This window comes from Cyprinus carpio, chromosome A8 (genome assembly GCF_018340385.1).
Source record: "Cyprinus carpio isolate SPL01 chromosome A8, ASM1834038v1, whole genome shotgun sequence".
Lineage (NCBI taxonomy): Eukaryota > Metazoa > Chordata > Actinopteri > Cypriniformes > Cyprinidae > Cyprinus > Cyprinus carpio.
The window spans coordinates 3,341,805-3,363,036 of record NC_056579.1 but is presented as its reverse complement, the minus strand read 5'-3'; the positions used below and the strand labels follow the sequence as shown (position 1 = coordinate 3,363,036).

General features: G+C 36.2%; 2 protein-coding genes across 3 annotated transcripts; both read left to right on the top strand.

The window, feature by feature from the left end:
• Positions 1-1,497: 1,497 nt before the first annotated feature.
• Positions 1,498-15,306, top strand: sept5a (septin 5a). Of its 2 annotated transcripts, XM_042761638.1 has the most exons (12): positions 1,498-1,644; positions 1,810-1,820; positions 8,650-8,740; positions 8,825-8,911; positions 9,533-9,656; positions 10,244-10,378; positions 11,514-11,631; positions 11,791-11,892; positions 12,157-12,253; positions 13,317-13,452; positions 13,548-13,650; positions 14,648-15,306. In XM_042761638.1, exons 1-12 carry the CDS (start codon positions 1,602-1,604, stop codon positions 14,708-14,710), a joined length of 1,110 nt encoding a protein of 369 aa, XP_042617572.1. In that variant the 5' UTR covers positions 1,498-1,601; the 3' UTR covers positions 14,711-15,306. The 2 variants fall into 2 exon arrangements, with proteins under 2 accessions (XP_042617572.1, XP_042617571.1); XM_042761637.1 differs by lacking the exons at positions 1,498-1,644; positions 1,810-1,820 and adding an exon at positions 6,762-7,068.
• Positions 15,307-16,391: 1,085 nt separating this feature from the next.
• Positions 16,392-21,181, top strand: gp1bb (glycoprotein Ib platelet subunit beta). The gene is made up of 2 exons (XM_042761636.1): positions 16,392-17,977; positions 20,843-21,181. Exons 1-2 carry the CDS (start codon positions 17,637-17,639, stop codon positions 21,138-21,140), a joined length of 639 nt encoding a protein of 212 aa, XP_042617570.1. The 5' UTR covers positions 16,392-17,636; the 3' UTR covers positions 21,141-21,181.
• Positions 21,182-21,232: the final 51 nt, after the last annotated feature.

The following is a 21,232-nucleotide window of genomic DNA, read 5'->3' as shown; positions in this document are numbered from 1 at the left end:
AGACTAAAATTAATTGACACCAAATATATCTTATTTTTTAACTAAAAGCTAACTTAATTTTTAGATCATTTTAAAATTAAGTTTAAAATACATTTTTTAAATTAAATGATGTAAAATTAACACCAAATAACAGCTTATTTTTTATTAGATATAATTTTAGATTAAAATGAGATACATTTTAGATAAATATGATACTTTTTAATTCTTTAATAAAAGCCTTGAATATCATTTGTTTCAAGTACTATAAAACAATAGATTCAATACAGTGTGTGTACAAAAGAATGCCCCCCAAACACACAGACCCTCCCTGGATAAGGATGTCCCTCTAAACTGGATGAAAGAGCCGGAGGAACCTGCAGAGAGGCGACCAAGAGGCCGACAGCAACTCTGAAGCAGCTGCAGGAATTTATGACCAGGAGTGGTCATTGTGTGCATGTGATGATAATATCACAAATATCAACAAATGTTGCTTGTGTGGCAGGGTTGCAAGAAAAAAGACACTCCTCAAGAAAGGCCACATGCAGTCAGACTGAGTTTTGCCAAAACACACCTTGAAGATTCTGAGGCAGATGAGACTAAAATTGAATTATTTGACCTCAACACCAAATGATATGTCTGGTGGAAATCCAATACAGCTCAGCATCCAAATAACAGCATTCCTGCAGTGAAGCATGGAGGTGGTGATGTTCTGTTATGAGGTGTTTCTCTGCAGCAGGGACTGGAGCACGTGTCAGGATAGAAGGAAAAATGGATGAGGCAAAAAACGTCAAATTCTTGAGGAAAATCTGCTTCCCTCTGAAAGCTGTCAATGGGAAGAAGGTTTGCCTTCCAACAAAACACTGACTTAAAGCACACAGAAAAACTAAGCACACAGAGGCTGAAGGAGAAAAAGGTGAATGTCCTTGCATGGCCTCGTCAGAGCCCAGACTTCAACCACACTGAAAATCTGTGGAATGACATGAAGACTACAGTCCACAAACACTCACCATCAAATGAGACTGAACTTGAGCAGTTCTGCAAAGAAGAGCAGGCAAATATAGCAAACGTCTAGATGTGCAAAGTTAGTAAAGACAAATCCCAACAGACTTAAGGCTGTGATTAAAGTAAAAGGTGGTTTAATGTAAATACTGACACAAGGGAGATCCTTTTCCAACTCAGTGATTTTTTGTTTGTTTGTTTTCAGACATATTCCTGTTATCTTTCACTTGGATGTTATAAGTTGCATTGAGTAAACACAGCTGGATAAAACAAAAACTGTCTGTCTTCATTTCAGGCTGCAAAGCAACAAAATGTGATTAAATTATTTTCTATACTCAATTTAATATAATGAAAATGTTTTATTTTTATTTACCCTTATGTATATTTGTTTGTAATGATTATTGTAACCAAGCTGATTTTTATCTTTTCACAATTAACACATTTTTATGTACCAAAGTAACATTAAGCAGCAGTGTCGCTGTTTCAATGAATGACGTGTTGGTGGGCGTGGTTTCGTCCGCGGTGGCCCCGCCCCTCCACGCCTGGGGTTCCCAGCGGGGCTGAGCGTGAGAGAGACGGATCCCGAGCAGAGCAGAGCCACAGAAAGCGAAACGTCCTGAAACATGACCACCAACATCCGATATAAGAGCAGAATGATGAAATCCGGTAATGACACAAACGCTGGCACTGTTTTACTCTGTCTGAGTGGATGAAATGCTGATGATTTCTCTCTTCCTGCCTGTGCGTCTTCATCCCTCCCGCATCCCGCATCCCGCATCCCGCATCCCGCATCCCGCACCTGCTGATGCTGCTGTCGATGGTCGCATTCAGAGGACAGTGAGGTGAGAAACGAGAAAACTTCACCACATTTCGCAATTTCACTTCAGTTCCCACGAATTCGGTTTACAAACCACCATCATCATCATAAGTCTGACAGGGCGTTTTATGCATTGTGTGAGTGCAAATCATTTTTGTGTGTTCGTGCTCGTGCCACCCACCCTCGACTGACGCGCTTTATTTCTCAGCATCTCATCCGTCACGATTATAATGTGCGCTGTCATACATTCTAGCCTTGAGGAAATCTGATGGCTGCTGGCTGTTCTGTGTTGATTTGAGCTCTGGCAGAGGATGATAGTGCTGTTTCTCTCTGGAGGTGTTGTCATGGTTACAGGAGCCTGAGTGTGTGAGAGGCGCATAAAGCAGATGCCTGAAGTGTGAACCCTGAGCTCTGTGTGTGCAGATGCATCTTTATAGTATTTGGTGAATATTTGCTGAAGGGAAATAGAGTGTTAACTCCTCAAGCAATCAGATGTGTTGGTGGTTTGCACCTAAATGTTGTTTCACACATTCAAGTATCACTCGTAAAATGGTTTGGCGATCATTTTTATCTATTTTTTTTTTTTAGTTATTAGACTTTACAATTCAGTATATGTGGTATTATCATGTTATTCGACACATGTCCACAATTGGACATCAATATTTTTGAATCATTTATATTTAAAAATGTTAAAAGATTGGGGTCATTAAGATTACTGTTTTAAATGTATTATTATTATTGTTATGCAAGAATGCATTAAATTGATCAAAAAGTGACAGTAAAACCATTCATAATGATGCAAAAGATTTTTATTTCAAATAAATGCGTTCAAGGAAATTATGTTTTCCACAAAAATATTAACTGTTTTTAACATTGATAATCAGAAATGTTTCTTGAGCAGCAAATCATCATATCAGAATGATTTCTGAAGATCATGTGACACTGAAGACTGGAGTAATGATGCTGTAAATTCAGCTTTTAATCACAAAAATAAATTACCATTTAAAATATATTCAAATAGAAAACAGTTATTTTAAACTGTAATAATATTACACAGTTGTACTGTTTTTACTGTATTTTTGATCAAATAAATGCAGCCTTGGTGAGCAGAAGAGATTCTTTCAAAAACATGCATTGAAAACTTACAGACCAAACTTTTGAACAACAATGTTTATCTGCTACAAGTTTCTCATCATTCAGAAGTATTAGCATGTAGATAATGCAAGTGTGTAAATATAAATCGCTAATTAATTTGACAAACAATTACAAAGAAATGGCAAGTAACACATAGAATTAAACAAAAATGTTAAACTTTGTAGTAGAAAAACTGAAGTATTTTGTTGCAAAACATACTCTAACAATCTTTGTTTTATTTACAACTTAAAAAAAAAAAAACATTTTTTACAGTATAAAAGCATCTGCTAAAAGCTTTAATGCTGGAAACATTCTGTTTCACTATGCAGACTGTTCAGAAGGTTAGTCATTTTACACAGCTTCCAGCACTTGACCCATACACACACACACACACACACACACACACACACACACACACGTAGTTACTAGAAAGTTCATCATCCTACGCAAAAGCAGAACTGCAACAGTTCACACCCACACACAGACACAAACACACTGTCAGTGTTACAAGATCTCTCTCTCTCTCTCTCTCTCTCACACACACACACACACACACACACACACACACACACACACACACACACACACACACACACACACACACTCATTCTCCTGTTCCTTCCCTCTCCCCTCGTCATCTTCTGGTCTCTTTCTCTCTCTCTCTCTGCATTGAGGCTTAATAACTTAATGGCGTGGAAGGTTGGCTGCCATTTCAGACATGTCTTATTTATCTCTGAAAAGGTCACTGCATTGAAATGTGTGTGTGTGTGTGTGTGTGTGTGTGTTTCTATAGAATGATCTGTCTGCAGTGTGCTGTCAGCTTAGTGCGCAGCTGCATACAGCGTGACAGATGGCAGAATTGAAGTTTCCTTAGATCATGAAGTCAAATAGCCTGTGCATTTGCTCAAATGCCACAGCAATAAACATCCATCTCAGTATCTACAGTATGAGAGAGCGTTCTGTAAGTGCTCCAGACAGAAATGTTATATTTGGTTGAGCTTTTCCTTTAAATGTGAGCCTGTTTAGCTCATATACTCCACTGTACCAAAGTGTCCGTGTGATTTTTTCTTTTTGAAAGAAATTAATACTTTTATTTAGCAGGTACCCATAAAATTTATCAAAAGTGTCAGTAAAACATTTATATTACAATTTAGATTCAAATAAATGCTGTTCTTTTGAACTTCCTATTCATCATGCATCACGGTTTCCATGAAAATATGAAGCGGCACAACGGTTTTCAACATAAAAATGTTTCATATTAGAATGATTTCTGAAGGATCACGTGACACTGAAGACTGGAGTAATGATGCTGAATATTCAGCTTTGCATCGCAGGAATAAATTACATCTTAAAATACATTCACATAGAAAACAGCTATTTTAAATTGTAACAACGTTTCACAATTGTACTGTTTTTACTGGGTTTTTGGTCAAATAAACACAGCCTTTATGAGCAGAAGAGACTAGTAGCATATACTCAATACAGTGTTCCTTAAATATTATCCCTGAATTGTGAAGCGCTGTGAATGATTGTCGGTTTAAACCCCACAAGGGACGGTCCATCACCATTGTGCCCCTGAGCACTTAACCTCATGTTACTCCAGAGAAACTGTCCCTGTAATAAGTGCATTACACGTATAACACTGTTCTATCCATCTACACTATCGGTTCTGTTTGTGAGAGGCCTGAGGATGTTTAGTGATCACATTCATTCACTGCTCATCCTCAGACATCTCTCCACCCGTCACATCATCATGACATCATCAGGGTGTTCCACACCCACGGTCACTCACGCTCGGTGTAATGTGAGACGCACATTAATGGATGACATCACTGGTCCCACCAGTGCAAATGTTGCTAAAGTGTTCTAAATGCCTTTCTGTGAGCCACTGTGATTATTGGTTTGTTCTGTGTGGTTCACAAGGTGTTGCTATGCTATTCCTAAAGTATTCTGAATGCCTGTCTCTGTGCTGTTATGTTGTGTTGGTTTCCTGGGTGTTGCTATATGCTGTTGCTAAGATGACATAAATGGCTTTGTGTGCATTGCTGTGGAGTTAATACAGTGTTCTTAGTGGTTGCCAGTGTGTTGTTATGCAGTTGCAGAAGTGTTTTGAGTTTGTGATCAAACTGTGTTAAATAAAAGCAGTTTCCTCCATTTCTTTTGACACGTTTGAAGACATGTTTCTTTAATACCCTGATCGTATTAGAGTTCCTCAAACAACACTGATTAAAAACAATACAGATATTGGTCTGTGTCTGGTGAGGGTTGTTCCAGGTGGCACTCATGGATGGCAGCTGGACCGTGAGAGGGTGTTGTTCTCTGTTAGGAGGGGGATCAGGACTATTGTATCACTGAAGGACATCTGTTCTTCTCCATTCAACAGACCCCCTCTGGACCCCCCCACCAGCACACTCATCATCTATATGCATGACCAGATCCCCATAAGGAGCCGAATCATGCTTCATATGAAGATTTTTATTAGTGCTGTTTGCTCAGACATCACTTTTACTATTGCTCATGTTAGGGTTAGTGATCTGAATGAACCCCGAACCTTTAACTCGAACCCTAACAGAATTGCATAGGCAAGCATTTCATTCAGAAAATGTGAAAAATTTAGTTTGAAGATGTTCAGTCACATATATTCACAGAATCTGGTCTGACAGGCTTTGAATGTCATCAGTATGAGCACATGCATGTAATATTACACAATAGGCGGGGATTTTATGACACATTAAGTAATTAGGCTTTCAGTGCATTTAAGCTCACATCCATTAACTTTTGTGGTTCGTTACAGTCCGATTATCTAAATATAATGTCATTTGATTCCATTTTCATGTTATATAAGAGAGTCGGTGAATTGTGTCATTAGTTGTGATATCAGGAGTCAGGATGAAACAATTGCGTTATGAATTTGTGTGTATCTATGAATGATTTTATTGCTCCTGTGCATGGAGAGTGTTTGTCTTTTATTAAACTAGCACCCCTGGTTGAATTTATATATATATATATATATCTGCGAGAGAGACACACAGTATGTTCAGAGTCTGAAAGATTTTTTGTCTTCTTTTTTTTTAAAGCAGTCTCTTTTGCTTAAGGCACATGATCCTTCAGAAATCATTTTAATATACTGATTTGCTGCTCAATAAACATTTCTGATTATTATCAATGTTGAAAACCATGTTTTGTTGAAACCATGATACATTTTTTTTTCAGGATTTTTTGATGAATAGAAAGTTCAATAGAAATCTTTGTAACATTATAAATGTTTTACTGTTAATCATCATAAACCTAATAAAAACAAGCTTGTAAAAAACATGCACCTGTCTTGAAAACAATCTTACTGACCCCATGCATCATCATATATCTGAAAATAACGCTCTAGTAAAGGTCAGGCTGCTGTGCTGTAGTATGTAGAAAAGCTGTGCCAGTCTGGCAAGGTCTGCTGGGAAGGGTGTGGCTGCCGTCTTACTAAATGTGTCTTGCTCCCTTAAACACACACACACACACACACACACACACACATACACACACACACATGCACACACACACACACACGCTCACAAACACACACACTCACACGCTTACACAGTCACACACACACATACACACACACACACACACACACACACACACACACACACACACACACACACACACACACACACACACACACAAATCCCTGCACCTCAAAGCCATCTGTGGAAAAAAAGGTGGGGGAGGAATGAACGACTGAATGAATGAGTGTTTTTATTCCTGTTTTCAGTTGACCCCCCCCACCTTCCTGTCTAAAATTGCTTCCATGCTTTTTTTTCCTTTACGTCTTTTCGCTCTCCTGCTCACTCTCTCTCACTCACTACTCTTTTGTCAGTCTTTCATTCAGTCATGTGGGGATTCCTCTGCCTGCCTGTCTGAACACGGCGCGCTGGGATGTGCCACGGGAAAGAGACAGACAGAAAACAGACAAAAGGAAACCAGAGAGGGTATATAGAGACAGAGAGTGATAAAGTGAGGGTCACGCAGGTTTAAAGAGGGACAGCACACATTTCTGAGACGTCTGGTTCAGGATGGACACCATGATGCTGCAGGAGAAACTAGTGGAGAAACTTCTGTGTCCCCGAACCAGAACCACCCGACAGAAGGTTCGCTGTTTATGTCTTGTAATATATATATATATATATATATATATATATAAAATATATTTTATTTTTTTTTCCACAGTTTTGTTTATAAGTGTTGTTGTAAAAAGTATGAAGTCACAAGCATGATATTGTGTCAGTTTTGTTTGTGTTATTGGTGTTTGCTCATATGTAGTTAAACTAACAACCACTCAGAATACTATAGCAACTGCTTAGCAACACCCTAGCAGCCTCATAGCCACATGATTAAATCATTCAGTATACATTAGCAACCACATGAAGCCTTGAAATATAATATATTATGAAAGTATTTTTAATGCATTAATTATTTCTTGCAGTGCACCTTTTAATGCATTGCATGATCTCATTGTAATTGTAACCATGGTTATAATGCATTATAATATTAATGTATGTATACATTGTTACACCTTTAGAAATATAAATTAAAGTTGTATGGAAGCCAAAAAAAAAAAAAAAAAAAAAAAAAAAAAAAAAAAAAGGTTATTCTGACTTTTTATTCTCACAAATTGTTATTCTTTGTTTTTTCTTTTTTCAATTCTGAATTTATATCTCACTATTTGGACTTTTTTTTTATTTGCGAGATATAAACTCAGAATTGCAAGATATAAACAGAATTGCAAGGAAATCATGAGATATAAGTTTGCAATTGCGAGAAAAAACAGAATTGCAAGATGTAAACTCAGAATTGTGAGATGTATACTGCATGTAAATTGCGAGGGGAACTATTCGGAGGGTTTTTTTTAATCACAACTGCAAGAAACAAAGTATAAACAGACTGCTTTCAGTCGCAATTACCTTTTTATTTTTTTCTTCTGCATGATAAACCAATTGCAACAAGGAATCTGAAAATATTCGAATGCATTTTAACTTTAAAACTAAAATGCATTGTAATATTTTTAGATTTTATTCATGAAAACATGTAATGCATTACAATGTGCGTTATACTGTAAATACCTTTATAATGCATTGAACATAAAGGCTACAAGTGTTACCACTTTTTCTTCATAAAATGTAAAAATCTAGTTGAGCACACATGCATCTTTATCCCTCTTCTCTCACACACACTGTACCAGGGTTTCTCTTTTCTAGGATGATGGACGGCGGAAACACACATGACGGGTTGTGAGATGCTCTGGCATTCAGATGAGTTGAGTTTGGCCCAAGTTTGAGTGTGATAAAAAGGCCTTTTCAGCTCATGTAAATATGGCTTCTGTCTGTGTGTATGTGGTCACTCAGTTTGGCCTGCACACTGAGCTGGTTCTGCTGTCAGGTTTAATGGTGATTTTGCTTCCCGTCAATAATTTCTGTGTTCTCAGTGTCAGTTTGAGTGGTTATGACTGCTGAGCGGTTTCCGGCACAGTTGGTAGATCTGCAGGAGACTCAACACTACTGAGCTTTTCATTCTCTGCTATTTTTGTGCCAGTCTGACGATTCACATAAGTTCGGTCTTAAAGGGACAGTTCACCCAATAATCATTCAAAATTTAATATAACTTACTTTCTTCCATATAATGCAAAAGAATAAACGATAGAGAATTTTAATGTTTTGACTTGTGTCTTTCAGGACAAACAGTATGTTGGCTTTGCTACGCTTCCTAATCAAGTCCACAGGAAGTCAGTGAAGAAGGGCTTTGACTTCACTCTGATGGTGGCAGGTACGGCTGAGATCCTCACAATAACATGTGACACTGACTTCATGTTCATCTTTGTCAATAACAATTTCACTGTATGTGTTTTAGGTGAATCTGGATTGGGAAAGTCTACTCTAGTTAACAGCCTCTTCCTCACAGATCTCTATAAAGACAGAAAATTACTAAATGCAGAAGGTAAGAATTGTCTTAAAGAAACAGTACACCCAAAATAACAATTCTGTTATTGTTATATAAGAATACAATATACACTGCTATTTTTTTAAAGAAATTAATACTTTTATTCAGCAAGAATTCATTAAATTGATCAAAAGTGAAAGTAAAGACATGTATAATGTTACAAAATATAATTCTATTCATCAAAGAATCATAAAAAAACTAAAATGTATCATTGTGTCTAAAAAAAATATGAAGCAGCACAACTGTATTCAACATTAATAATAATCATAAATGTTAGAATGATTTCTGGAGGATCATGTGACACTGAAGACTGGAGTAATGATGCTGAAAATACAGCATTTCATCCCAGGAATAAATTACATTTTAAAATATATTCAAATAGAAAACTGTTATTTTAAATTGTCATAATATTTCACAGAATAACTGTTTATACTGTATTTCTGATTAAAAAATGTAGATGCAGCCTTGATGAGTACAAGAGACAAAACAACAACAACAAAACATTAAACTGTCTTACCAACCCAAAGCTTTTTAACAGTAGAGTAGCATATGTATAAGTGTACACCTCTTCTACAGGTTTGTTAGTTTGAGTGTTATATTGTGTGTTTCCTGTAACAGAGCGTATTAATCAGACAGTAGAGATCACCAAACACACGGTCGACATCGAGGAGAAAGGAGTCAAACTCAAACTCACCATTGTGGACACACCGGGGTTTGGAGACGCGGTCAATAACAATGAATGGTGAGAACTCAGATGCTCCCAGCATCCCATGAGCACAATTACAAAACTGATAGTTACGGTCGTAGATGCTGATCGCTCAATACAGCATTTTATGAAAGCAAAAAGACCTTTAGTCATGTCTGTATTCACAATATAGCAGCTATGAGAGCCTCAGTGGTTTCCCAGACTGGGGATTCATGAGTTGATGCAAATCTAATAAATAAATAAATGTAATAAATAAACTAAATAATAAAAAATTAAATAAAATGTAACAAATTTTAAAATAAATACATACATTTAAAAGAAAAGCAATCAAAATAAAATACTTACTAATTTTATTTTTTTGTTTGCTTGCATGCCATGTGACCATTATTAACTTATAAGACATACAAAAATGTTACGTTATTAAAATGTTAACTTCTCAGGGTGACTATAAGTAATTATTTAGGACAAAGTAGATCAGCTGACAAAAAAAGCCTTACATCTTAAATGAAAACACTTATTATTCAATTAAGAGTGTGTGTGTCTCTCTGAATATTTTTTTTTTTTTGTGTGTGTGTGTGTGTGAATCCCATCACATACGTGTGTGTTTGTGTGTGTGTTTGCAGTTGGAAGCCCATCACAGACTACGTTGACCAGCAGTTTGAGCAGTACTTCAGAGACGAGAGTGGACTGAACAGAAAGAACATATTAGACAACAGAGTGCACTGCTGTCTGTACTTCATTCCACCGTTTGGACACGGGTACGAGCGGGTTAGCGGGTCTGTCTTGCATTGGTCAGGTTCATATGCATCATCTTCATATTTTCTTAATCGGCCTCAGGCCATTCAAAATGTAGATGAGTTTGTTTCTACGTCAGATTTGGAGAAATGTAGCATTGCATCACTTGCTCACCAATGGATGCTCTGCAGTGAATGGGTGCCGTCAGAATGAGAGTCCAAACAGCTGATAAAAACATCACAATAATCCACACCTCTCCAGTCCATCAGTTAATGTCTTGTGAAGAAAAGCTGCATGTCGGTAAGAAACAAATCCATGTTTTTAACTTCAAACTGTTGCTTACTGTTGTTTATGAATCCATAATCCATAATATTGGTCTCTCCAGATAAAAGTTGGTCTTGTCTGAATCAGGAGAGAAATCTGCACAGATCAAGCACAGTTTAGAAGCCTAAACAGTTTCCCAAATAGTTTTAAACAAATGTGTGAGTGGATGTGAGAGAACAGCAGAGGATTGACTTTTTCACTGGAAGAAGTGTTATTATGGATTATGGACTCATATTTTAGCAAGAAGCAATGGTTTGAAGTTAAAAAAAAAAGTCTTAATGACGGATTTGTTTATTACAAACACGCAGAATTTTACTTCACAAGATGTTAACTGATGGACTGGAGTGCTGTGGATTATTGTGATGTTTTTATCAGCTGTTTGGACTCTCATTCTGACGGTACCCATTCACTGCAGAGCATCCATTGGTGAGCAAGTGATGGAATGCTACATTTCTCCAAATCTGATGAAGAAACAAACTCATCTACATCTTGGATGAGCTGAGGGAGAGTACATTTTCAGCAAATTTAAATTTTTGGGTAAACTATTGCTTTAACAAACCTGACACTGACTCTCAGATGTGAATTCATGACTTCATATAATTCTTGAGTATGAAAGTGTCAAAAAGTAAACATATTTGACTTTCTGTCCATGCTGGGAGTCTCAACTTGGAAAAATACCCTGTCTTCTTAATAAAAATTATACCGTTTTTTTAAAATACTTAATAGAAGTGAATAGAAATGGAATTTAGAGATGGGTGGTGGTGAAATGTCCATGATCTTCATATGAATATCGTAAGCACCAGATGTTCAGACTCTGTTGTTTCTGCTGTGCAGTTTGCGGCCGGTAGACGTGGAGTTCATGAAGGCGCTGCATGAGAAAGTGAACATCATTCCTCTGATCTCTAAAGCGGACTGTCTCACTCCTAATGAGGTCAAAAAGCTCAAGGGCAGGGTGAGTGGACAGTATCTGATCGCATGTCAACAGTAAATCTGATGGTGCTCCTGATTGAATCAGGCCGAATGCATCCGATTCAAGCTGGTTGTTTCCTGCACATTTGCGGGTTGTGCAACATGATAGTTGTGTTCATAGTGTGCATCTGTTTTCCTGCAGGTGCGAGACGAAATCGAGCACTTCGGGATTAAAGTGTATCAGTTCCCTGAGTGTGACTCTGATGAAGAGGAGGAGTTCAAACAGATGGACAAAGAGCTGAAGGTCCGGTAAACACATCTCATAAGTCATTTTAACTAAATCTCCAAACACACTTCTAAATATCTGAATGAATTTAAATTAATTTAAATCCATATTAAATTACTTCACCAAAAAAATATACTTTTTGGAGGGGTGAAGCTGATAAACTGTTGTTATGTGCAGATGTTTTTCATGTGTTGCTGTTCATAAATATGATGAGAAGGCAGTGTGTATATTAAATATAGAATGATTTATGTGCCTTACAGTATGTGTGTGTGTGTACTGTAGGAGTGCACTCCGTTCGCTGTCATCGGCAGTAATACAGTGGTGGAGGCCAGAGGTCAGAGGGTCAGAGGTCGTCTTTACCCCTGGGGCATCGTGGAAGGTCAGTACCCTTAAGCCAGAAATGCTCTACACAAGTACACCTAAACAGACATTAACATTGCCACTGAGATGGCAAATGGATTGTGCATACTTATAGTATGTTGAAATTACTACAGAATGTCAAAAGTGCCGTGATGCTAGGGCTGGGCGATAAACAATATCATACATGCACATTTTTACTCTGCTTTTCACTGGTTTTCAGTTTTGTGATGTAATTTGCCCCTATACTAACATACTGGGCATTATTAGCCAAAACAACACTACACACTTAGAAGCATGCACTTTATCATCATTAGCACAGTGCATACTTGTTCATATGTAGTATATAGTAGTGCAGCTCAAAGAACTCAAGCAGAAAAGCATAATGCTAGCAAGACAACAACTCACTGATTCAGTGATCAAGTCTAAATGAGCCAAGAGCCGGCTCATTGAATGCGAGCGAGTGAGTTACTAATGCCAATTTTTAATATTGATTATTGTAAATGAAAATCATTTTTAAGCCATGACTGTCAGGAATTTGTCAACTAAATCTGCAAGCTGTAATTTGAAAACTAGTATATTTGCATAGCATTCCTATTAAAATGTTAACACGTTATCTGTACATTTTATTTTTATACAGTTTGTTATCTACATATTTGCAATTTTTTAAAAATGCTATATAGTATATTATTTCCCTTGTTTGCACACTTCAATAATCAGTAACTTAAACTGATATATTAGCATTGGTATAAACATGAAATTTTGATAGTGTATAATAAGTTTTGATAGAAAAAAAATCTAAATTTGCTTATTTGCAAATCAATGCATATTAAATATGTGCACTAATCTTTTATATTAGTGCTGACTTTGACTAGTCTGACGAGTGCTGGCTAGAATAAATAATTAATATGGTTTAATGATCATATTTGTACTTTTAATACTTAAGTACATTAAGAAAAATCAAGTACTTTTGTACTTTTACTCAAGATTTGTGCACTTCGTCCACTGCTGTGTAAATGTAGAGGTATGTAAATGAGAAAGAAAAGCTGTTTGTGTGTTCGTGACAGCTCTATTGTGTGTTTTAGTGGAGAATCAGTCTCACTGTGACTTTGTGAAACTGAGGAACATGCTGATTCGCTCTCACATGCACGACCTGAAAGACGTGACGTGCGACGTGCACTATGAAAACTACAGAGCCAACTGCATCCAGGAGATGACCAGGTGTGTGACATTCACAGAGTGATTAACGCTTGTTTATTGAACTTTCCAGCACAGATGTGGTTCATATAATGCATGTTTGTGTTTGTGTGTTTCAGTAAACTTGCGCAGGATAACCGTACGGACAGTCCACTACCCATCCTGCCTCTGCCAACACCAGACGGTGAGACAGAGAAACTCATCAAGATGAAGGATGACGAGGTACAAAACGATCATCACTGATACTAAACCAGCACTGAGAAGTGTGCTGCAGTTATTAGGACACTAGTGTTATTTCACTGTCATTGAGATACTATTATAGCTTTCATTCATAGTTTGAATTAGTATTTATTTTGATATTTTCTGTTTTCAATTTAATTTTGTTAAACTTTTAGTAATTTGGTTGTTTGTTCTTGTCATTTTTTATTATATCTATATATATATATTAACTATCTATATTTTTTTCTTAATTTCTGCTTTATATACACAAGCAATTTATTGTAAAGTAGCCACGCTGTCAAATTTAGATAACATTTTTTTTTTTTACTAAACTGTTCAAATTTGTGGTTAGAAAAATACAAAAACAATACTGTGAAAATTGTAAAATATCATTACAATTTACAATTTTCTGTCAATGTTAAAATGTGATGCAGCAAAATTACTCCAGTCTTCAGTGTCACATGATCTTCAGAAATCATTCTAATATGCTGATTTGCTGCTCAAGAAACATTTCTGATTATTATAAATGATAAAAACAGTTTTTCAGCATCATACTATTAATAAAACCATGATACATTTTATTTTTCAGGATTCTTTGATGAATAGAAAGTTCAAAAGAACGGCATTTATTTAAAATTGAATCTTTTGGAACATTCTAAATGGCTTTACTGTCACGTTTGATCAATTTAATGAATTCTTATTGATTAAAACTATTAATTTCTTTCAAAAAAATAAAAAAAATAAAAAATCTTTTTGACCCCAAACTTTTGAACAGTGGTATAATTTATGTGAAATCTAGCTTTAAAACATTATAATGTACAGTAGAAAAGACAGACAAGTTGCATAGAAAAAGAGTTTTTCTGGCAAGAGAAAATGAGATATGGGGATAATAAAAAGGCATGCTGATATTGTTACTGTGCATTTCAGCTTTTTCACCAATGTAAACTACAAGAAAGTTACAATGACGTTTTCCTGGCTGTGTGTTGTTTTGTATGTGCAGCTGAAGAGAATGCAGGAGATGCTGGAAAAGATGCAACAACAGATGCACGAGAAAGACCAGTGATGCTAACACCCACACACACACACACACACTACAGCCCTCACAGCAGCCCTCAGATGTGAATGCATTTAAATGATACTGTACAAATGTAATATCTACAGGCCTGACCCTCAGATCCGCTCTGTTCATCTGCTCGGCGCTTCTGTCTGCCTGCATCAAATACAGTACCGCTGTCATGTGATTCATCATCAACGTACATAAACCAGTCTGACTTAAATTCACTTCTGAAGGTATCTCATTTATATTGACTTTTTGTGTGTGAGTTGTTTTCTGAAACAGTGCGGGGGTTCATGAATGTGTGTGTGTGTGTTTGGAGAGACAGTGATGTTCTTTTTGCTATGAATTTTTTGGGTTCGATGGCAGTTTTGATTTTTATAGTGCTTGAACTCAGTGAATGTGAACATACAGTACGGCTGCAATAACTGTTACCAATAAACATTCTCAGTTCAGATGGCTGGATTTAGCTTGTTTTATAACAACCATAATCAGAATAAATTCTATTGTTATTATGAGTGTTAATGGCCTTTAATAATTTATATTATGTCAATTGTTTATGTAAATCTTGAAGTAAAGCTTGCTAATAAATGTGAATAATTTAACAGTTGTCGTTGTGTGTTTACTATAGTTTCATATTTATATGACTAATGTCAGAAGATATATAATTTCTAAGATATTTTAAATGTAACACCACCTTGCAATGCATCATATTTGCTGAATGAAATCGAACAGTTTCATGCAGACGCTGATTCCAAAAATAGTGGCGGTTTTGCTCAAGTAAGTCACACTTTCTCATGAAATATATTTACATATATGAACATTTATGTGTACTACATTTTTGGAAGTATATGTCCATCCTGAAACCCGTCAATACATGTTTATATTAAGAAAATATAAAAGATAGACATGTTTTAAAAAACAACAACAACTAGAAAACACATAAACTTGCATATATAAAATATATATTGTTGACACACATGGTTGCTAGTATATAAAAATTTCATCATATAGATATTTTATGTACATACACCAATTTTACTGTGGGAATTTTATTTACGTTATGAACTTATATTTTCATCTACCCATAGAATGTACGTTTGTGAAAATAATATATGGCTTTATAGATAACATATAACATATATCTTTAAGGCAAAATCACTCTTGATACTGGGCAATATATGTCATATATTACATTTCCACATGTGTGCCAGTGTTTTTTTCAATTCTCAGCTGATTTGCACATGTATGAATGATTCTGAAGACATTATTTTATGCTTAATCCTGATTGCCATTTTAAGTTAAATTATGCATTTTGAATATCCTTTTTTTCACATTTAACTGCTTTTGTAATTTTGATCAAATTAGTTAATATTAGGCCTTTTTTTGGAAATCAGCAGAATTTTTTTTGTAGTTGTCCTGTCTGTTTCAGATACTGCATGATTCCTGTGCTCTTCATTCACTGGCCAATACTGGGAATATAACTGCGCTCAAAGGAAAAGCGGTTATGATGTCCCAGTCTCAGAGAGTGAAAGTGCGGCCCACTTCCTGTCACATATTCCTCTGAGGGGGCGGCTTTAAGGTAGTTTTATCAGTCACACACACATACTTTTGATGCTGCAGACATAACCATCCTTCAGACTGATACTGACACACATAAAAACTAAACATATTACACAATACATCAATTATAAATAATTTACACAATATATGCATTAGTTCTGTAACTTAAATATGACTTATTCTTGATTTATTTAGCTGGTAATTAAATATTATTCATCCAAAATTGTTCATCTGTTCTGCTCACCACCCATTAGGAACCTCAGTGAACTAAAGAGCTGGTTAACACAAACTTGTATTTGATGAATAATACGTGCTGTTGGTTAAAATTAGATGTTTAAATCAAATAAGAACAGAAGACAAGGTTCATAAGCTGCTAAGGAATATATAACTTTTTACGTTTAATAAAATAAAGGGTATATATATATATCTGTGTGTGTGTGTGTGTGTGTGTGTGTGTGTGTGTGTGTGCGTGTAATATTATGTATAAAATAAAAAAGCTTTATTCCAAAGTGTGCTTACACACACAAGGATTTTTCCTTGGTAAATACAGCTACCAGTCCACATATTCTAATGTAACAAGAAGAAACAAACTAATCAAATTAAAAAAATATAAAATTGTATAAAGGCACCATAGGTTGAGAGTCAATAAACTACTACTACAATGACTAAATAAGTGAAACAGAATACTAATAATGCAGTGTGCTAATGAGGAAGTGATGTGTACTTCTTATGTGAATAAATGTCAAAATAAAATAAAGAAAATAACATAAAACCGAATAATTTAAAATAAAACAAAATAAATAGAACACTCTGACACTTTGACTGTGACATTATATATACCATTTATATTTTCATGTACAACTGTATTTTTTATATATATATATATATAAATGTTTAAAAACACCATGACATCGCCATTGTATATGCCAAAAACATGATATTGCATTGGTTTTGCAATATCCAATAACATTTTAGTACTTGTTTGTCAGCATTAATTATATTTAATCATAAATTAATATTTTATTGAATTAAATGTAGTTGTAATTTTGCAATTCAATTTCAACAACACTGAGACCATGAAATATTTGTATCATCCTGGTACTTTATCTTTGTTTTCTCTGCTTCCTTTGCTTCCTCCTGAAATTCCAGATAAGCCTAGACATCGCTGTCTATTCAGTTTAGCACTCCAAACATGGAACCAACCAATATTTGAACACTAAAAATATCCAGATGTCACTGCATTAGAACAAAATCTCATTTTTTTGCACACGCTGATGAATCGATCACAGTAAGAGCAGGAACAAGTATCAGGATTTTTGATGGTGATTTTGTGTCTCTCTGCAGTGTGTGTGTGTGTGTGTGTGCTGCTGGCATGTGGTGTTTTGCGCTCGTGTTGAAGGTGGTGCTGTCATTGCTGGGCAGTGAGATGACCGTGGCTCAGCTCTCGTGTCCTGAGGTGTGTTCATGTGCGGCCGGTGTGGTGGACTGCAGTAAACGCAGCCTCACCACGGCCAGCCTGCCCTCCTCCTTCCCTCCACACACCACCGAACTCCACCTGAACGATAACCACCTGACAGCTCTGCCCAACGGCCTGCTGGACTCACTGCCCGCCCTGCGCCTGGCCGCTCTCCATGGCAACCCGTGGTCATGTGACTGCAGCATCCTTTACCTGAGAGGCTGGCTGCTCAAACAGAGAAACAACAATTCCATACGGTGAGTGTCTAGAGGAAATATTAAACATTGGTTTTTCTTCTTCTTCTTATATTATTATTATTCATGCATGCACCAGGCAGTTTTGAGATTTTGGGTTATTTTGCTTCCATAACAGGTCTTCTTACAGATTAGTGGAAAGAAAACAACAATTAAAAATACTTTATTTTATTACACTTTATCTATTTGCATCTTTAGATTTTAAATATAACACATAACCTATTTTTAAAGGCCGTTTTCTCAAAATTAGTTTTTTCTCCTGCATGACCCAGAATTCTCCTCTTGATCTTCAACTTTCCAGCTTTGTTCTATATTCTCAATTATTTTATATTTATAAAATAGGCTAATTATTTTTTTTTCTACCAGTTGTCAAATGTTAAAGAATATATAAATGCCTTTTATTGAAAATAAAATAAAATAAATTGTATTTCTGACTTATGGACTGATAAAAATACAAACCCGATTCCAAAAAAGTTGGGACACTGTACAAATTGTGAGTATATAAGGAATGGAATAATTTACAAATCTCATAAACTTATATTTTATTCACAATAGAATATAGATAACATATCAAATGTTGAAAGTGTGACGTTTTGAAATGTCATGCCAAATATTGGCTCATTTTGGATTTCATTAGAGCTACACATTCCAAAAAAGTTGGGACAGGTAGCAATAAGAGGCCGGAAAAGTTAAATGTACATATAAGGAACAGCTGGAGGACCAATTTGCAACTTATTAGGTCAATTGGCAAAATGATTGGGTATAAAAAAGAGCCTCTCAGAGTGGCAGTGCCTCTCAGAAGTCAAGATGGGCAGAGGATCACCAATTCCCCCAATGCTGCGGTGAAAAATAGTGGAGCAATATCAGAAAGGAGTTTCTCAGAGAAAAATTGCAAAGAGTTTGAAGTTATCATCATCTACAGTGCATAATATCATCCAAAGATTCAGAGAATCTAGAACAATCTCTGTGTGTAAGCGTCAAGGCCGGAAAACCATACTGGATGCCTGTGATCTTCGGGCCCTTAGACTGCACTGCATCACATACAGGAATGCTACTGTAATGGAAATCACAACATGGGCTCAGGAATACTTCCAGAAAACATTGTCGTGAACACAATCCACCGAGGCCATCCGCCGTTGCCAGCTAAAACTCTATAGGTCAAAAAGGAAGCCATATCTAAACATGATCCAGAAGCGCAGGTGTTTTCTCTGGGCCAAGGCTCATTTAAAATGGACTGTGGCAAAGTGAAAAACTGTTCTGTGGTCAGACGAATCAAAATTTGAAGTTCTTTTTGGAAAACTGGGCCGCCATGTCATCCGGACTAAAGAGGACAAGGACAACCCAAGTTGTTAGCAGCGCTCAGGTCAGAAGCCTGCATCTCTGATGGTATGGGGTTGCATGAGTGCGTGTGGCATGGGCAGCTTACACATCTGGAAAGGCACCATCAATGCTGAAAGGTAAATCCAAGTTCTAGAACAACATATGCTCCCATCCAGACGTCGTCTCTTTCAGGGAAGACCTTGCATTTTCCAATATCACAATGCCAGACCACATACTGCATCCATTAAAACATCATGGCTGCGTAGAAGAAGGATCCGGGTACTGAAATGGCCAGCCTGCAGTCCAGATCTTTCACTCATAGAAAACATTTGGCGCATCATAAAGAGGAAGATGCAACAAAGAAGACCTAAGACAGTTGAGCAACTAGAAGCCTGTATTAGACAAGAATGGGACAACATTCCTATTCCTAAACTTGAGCAACTTGTCTCCTCAGTCCCCAGACGTTTGCAGACTGTTATAAAAAGAAGAGGGGATGCCACACAGTGGTAAACATGGCCTTGTCCCAACTTTTTTGAGATGTGTTGATGCCATGAAATTTAAAATCAACTTATTTGTCCCTTAAAATGCTACATTTTCTCAGTTTAAACATTTGATATGTCATCTATGTTGTATTCTGAATAAAATATTGAAATTTGAAACTACCACATCATTGCATTCTGTTTTTATTCACAATTTGTACAGTGTCCCAACTTTTTTGGAATCGGGTTTGTAGATACAGCCTACAAAATCCCCTCTGAAATTTAATTTAACATTTAACTCTCATATGTCAGCCTGGGTTGTTATAGTTAACTAAAACTAAAATTTAAACCATTAAAAATGTTACTTGAAATAAAATAAACCTTAACTGAAATTATATATATATACTATTAGAACTTTTATTTCAGCAAGTTGCCAAGGCAATAACTAAAATGAAAATGAAAAATTAATTAAAAAAAAACTATATAGACATATGTTAAAAGCTTATAAAAATGACAAAAACACAATAAATTACTAAAACTTCAACTAAAATGAAATCAGAAAATCTAAAAAAAAAAAAAAAAAAAAAAAAAAACTATACAGAGTATCTCAATGATACAAGATGACTGAAGTCAACAGAATGAAAAATTGTGACCCTGCTTTCCATGTTCAGATTTCTGTTCTGGACGTGTATGCAAATGTGTGCACTTTTCATAAGAAACTACATCATTTGCATATTCAAACATAACATTTAAGAAAAATTATAACACAAAATTGAATGTCTTAATGTACTTTGACTAATTAACTGAGGAAATGTGGTGATATCTGTTAGTTACTAATGATTTTTCACAGATGCAAATTGGAGTATGTTCACAATGTCGATATAATTGATCAGCATCTGTTCAGTCATTAAGTCATTATTGCCTTAATATCTCAATTTTTAGACAGCAATAAAATTAAAGACTTTTGCTTCTCATACGTTTATACTGAGAAAACACCTGAAAAGCTTAGAGTTTTAGGAGAAACATCCGAAACAAAGGTGACCCTTGAACGAAACGTGGTGTTTTTCAGGAACGTCAGCTGCAGTTCTCCTGCTCACCTGCGGGGGCGCCTGCTCGTGTACCTGTCCGAGCAGGAGCTGCTGGACTCCTGTCGTTACTGGCTGTGTAATCTGGCTCTGGCCTCTCAGATCAGCCTCTTCATCTTCATCACTGTGCAGGTGCTCCTGCTGGCCTCTGTCATCCTCTTCCTCCGGAGGTTCGAGCTGCTCACCCGGGAGGCGCGACGCACGGCCGCGGAGAGCTTCACGGCGGAGGATGACGCGACGCTGAGCCATGAATACGCGACGCTAAAAGACAGGAGATTTTAGGACGAGAAAGTCTCAAACCAGACCGAAAGAAACAACTGTGTTCATTTCATTGTAATAATTTTGTACAGTTTATTTTTATTTGTCATATAAAA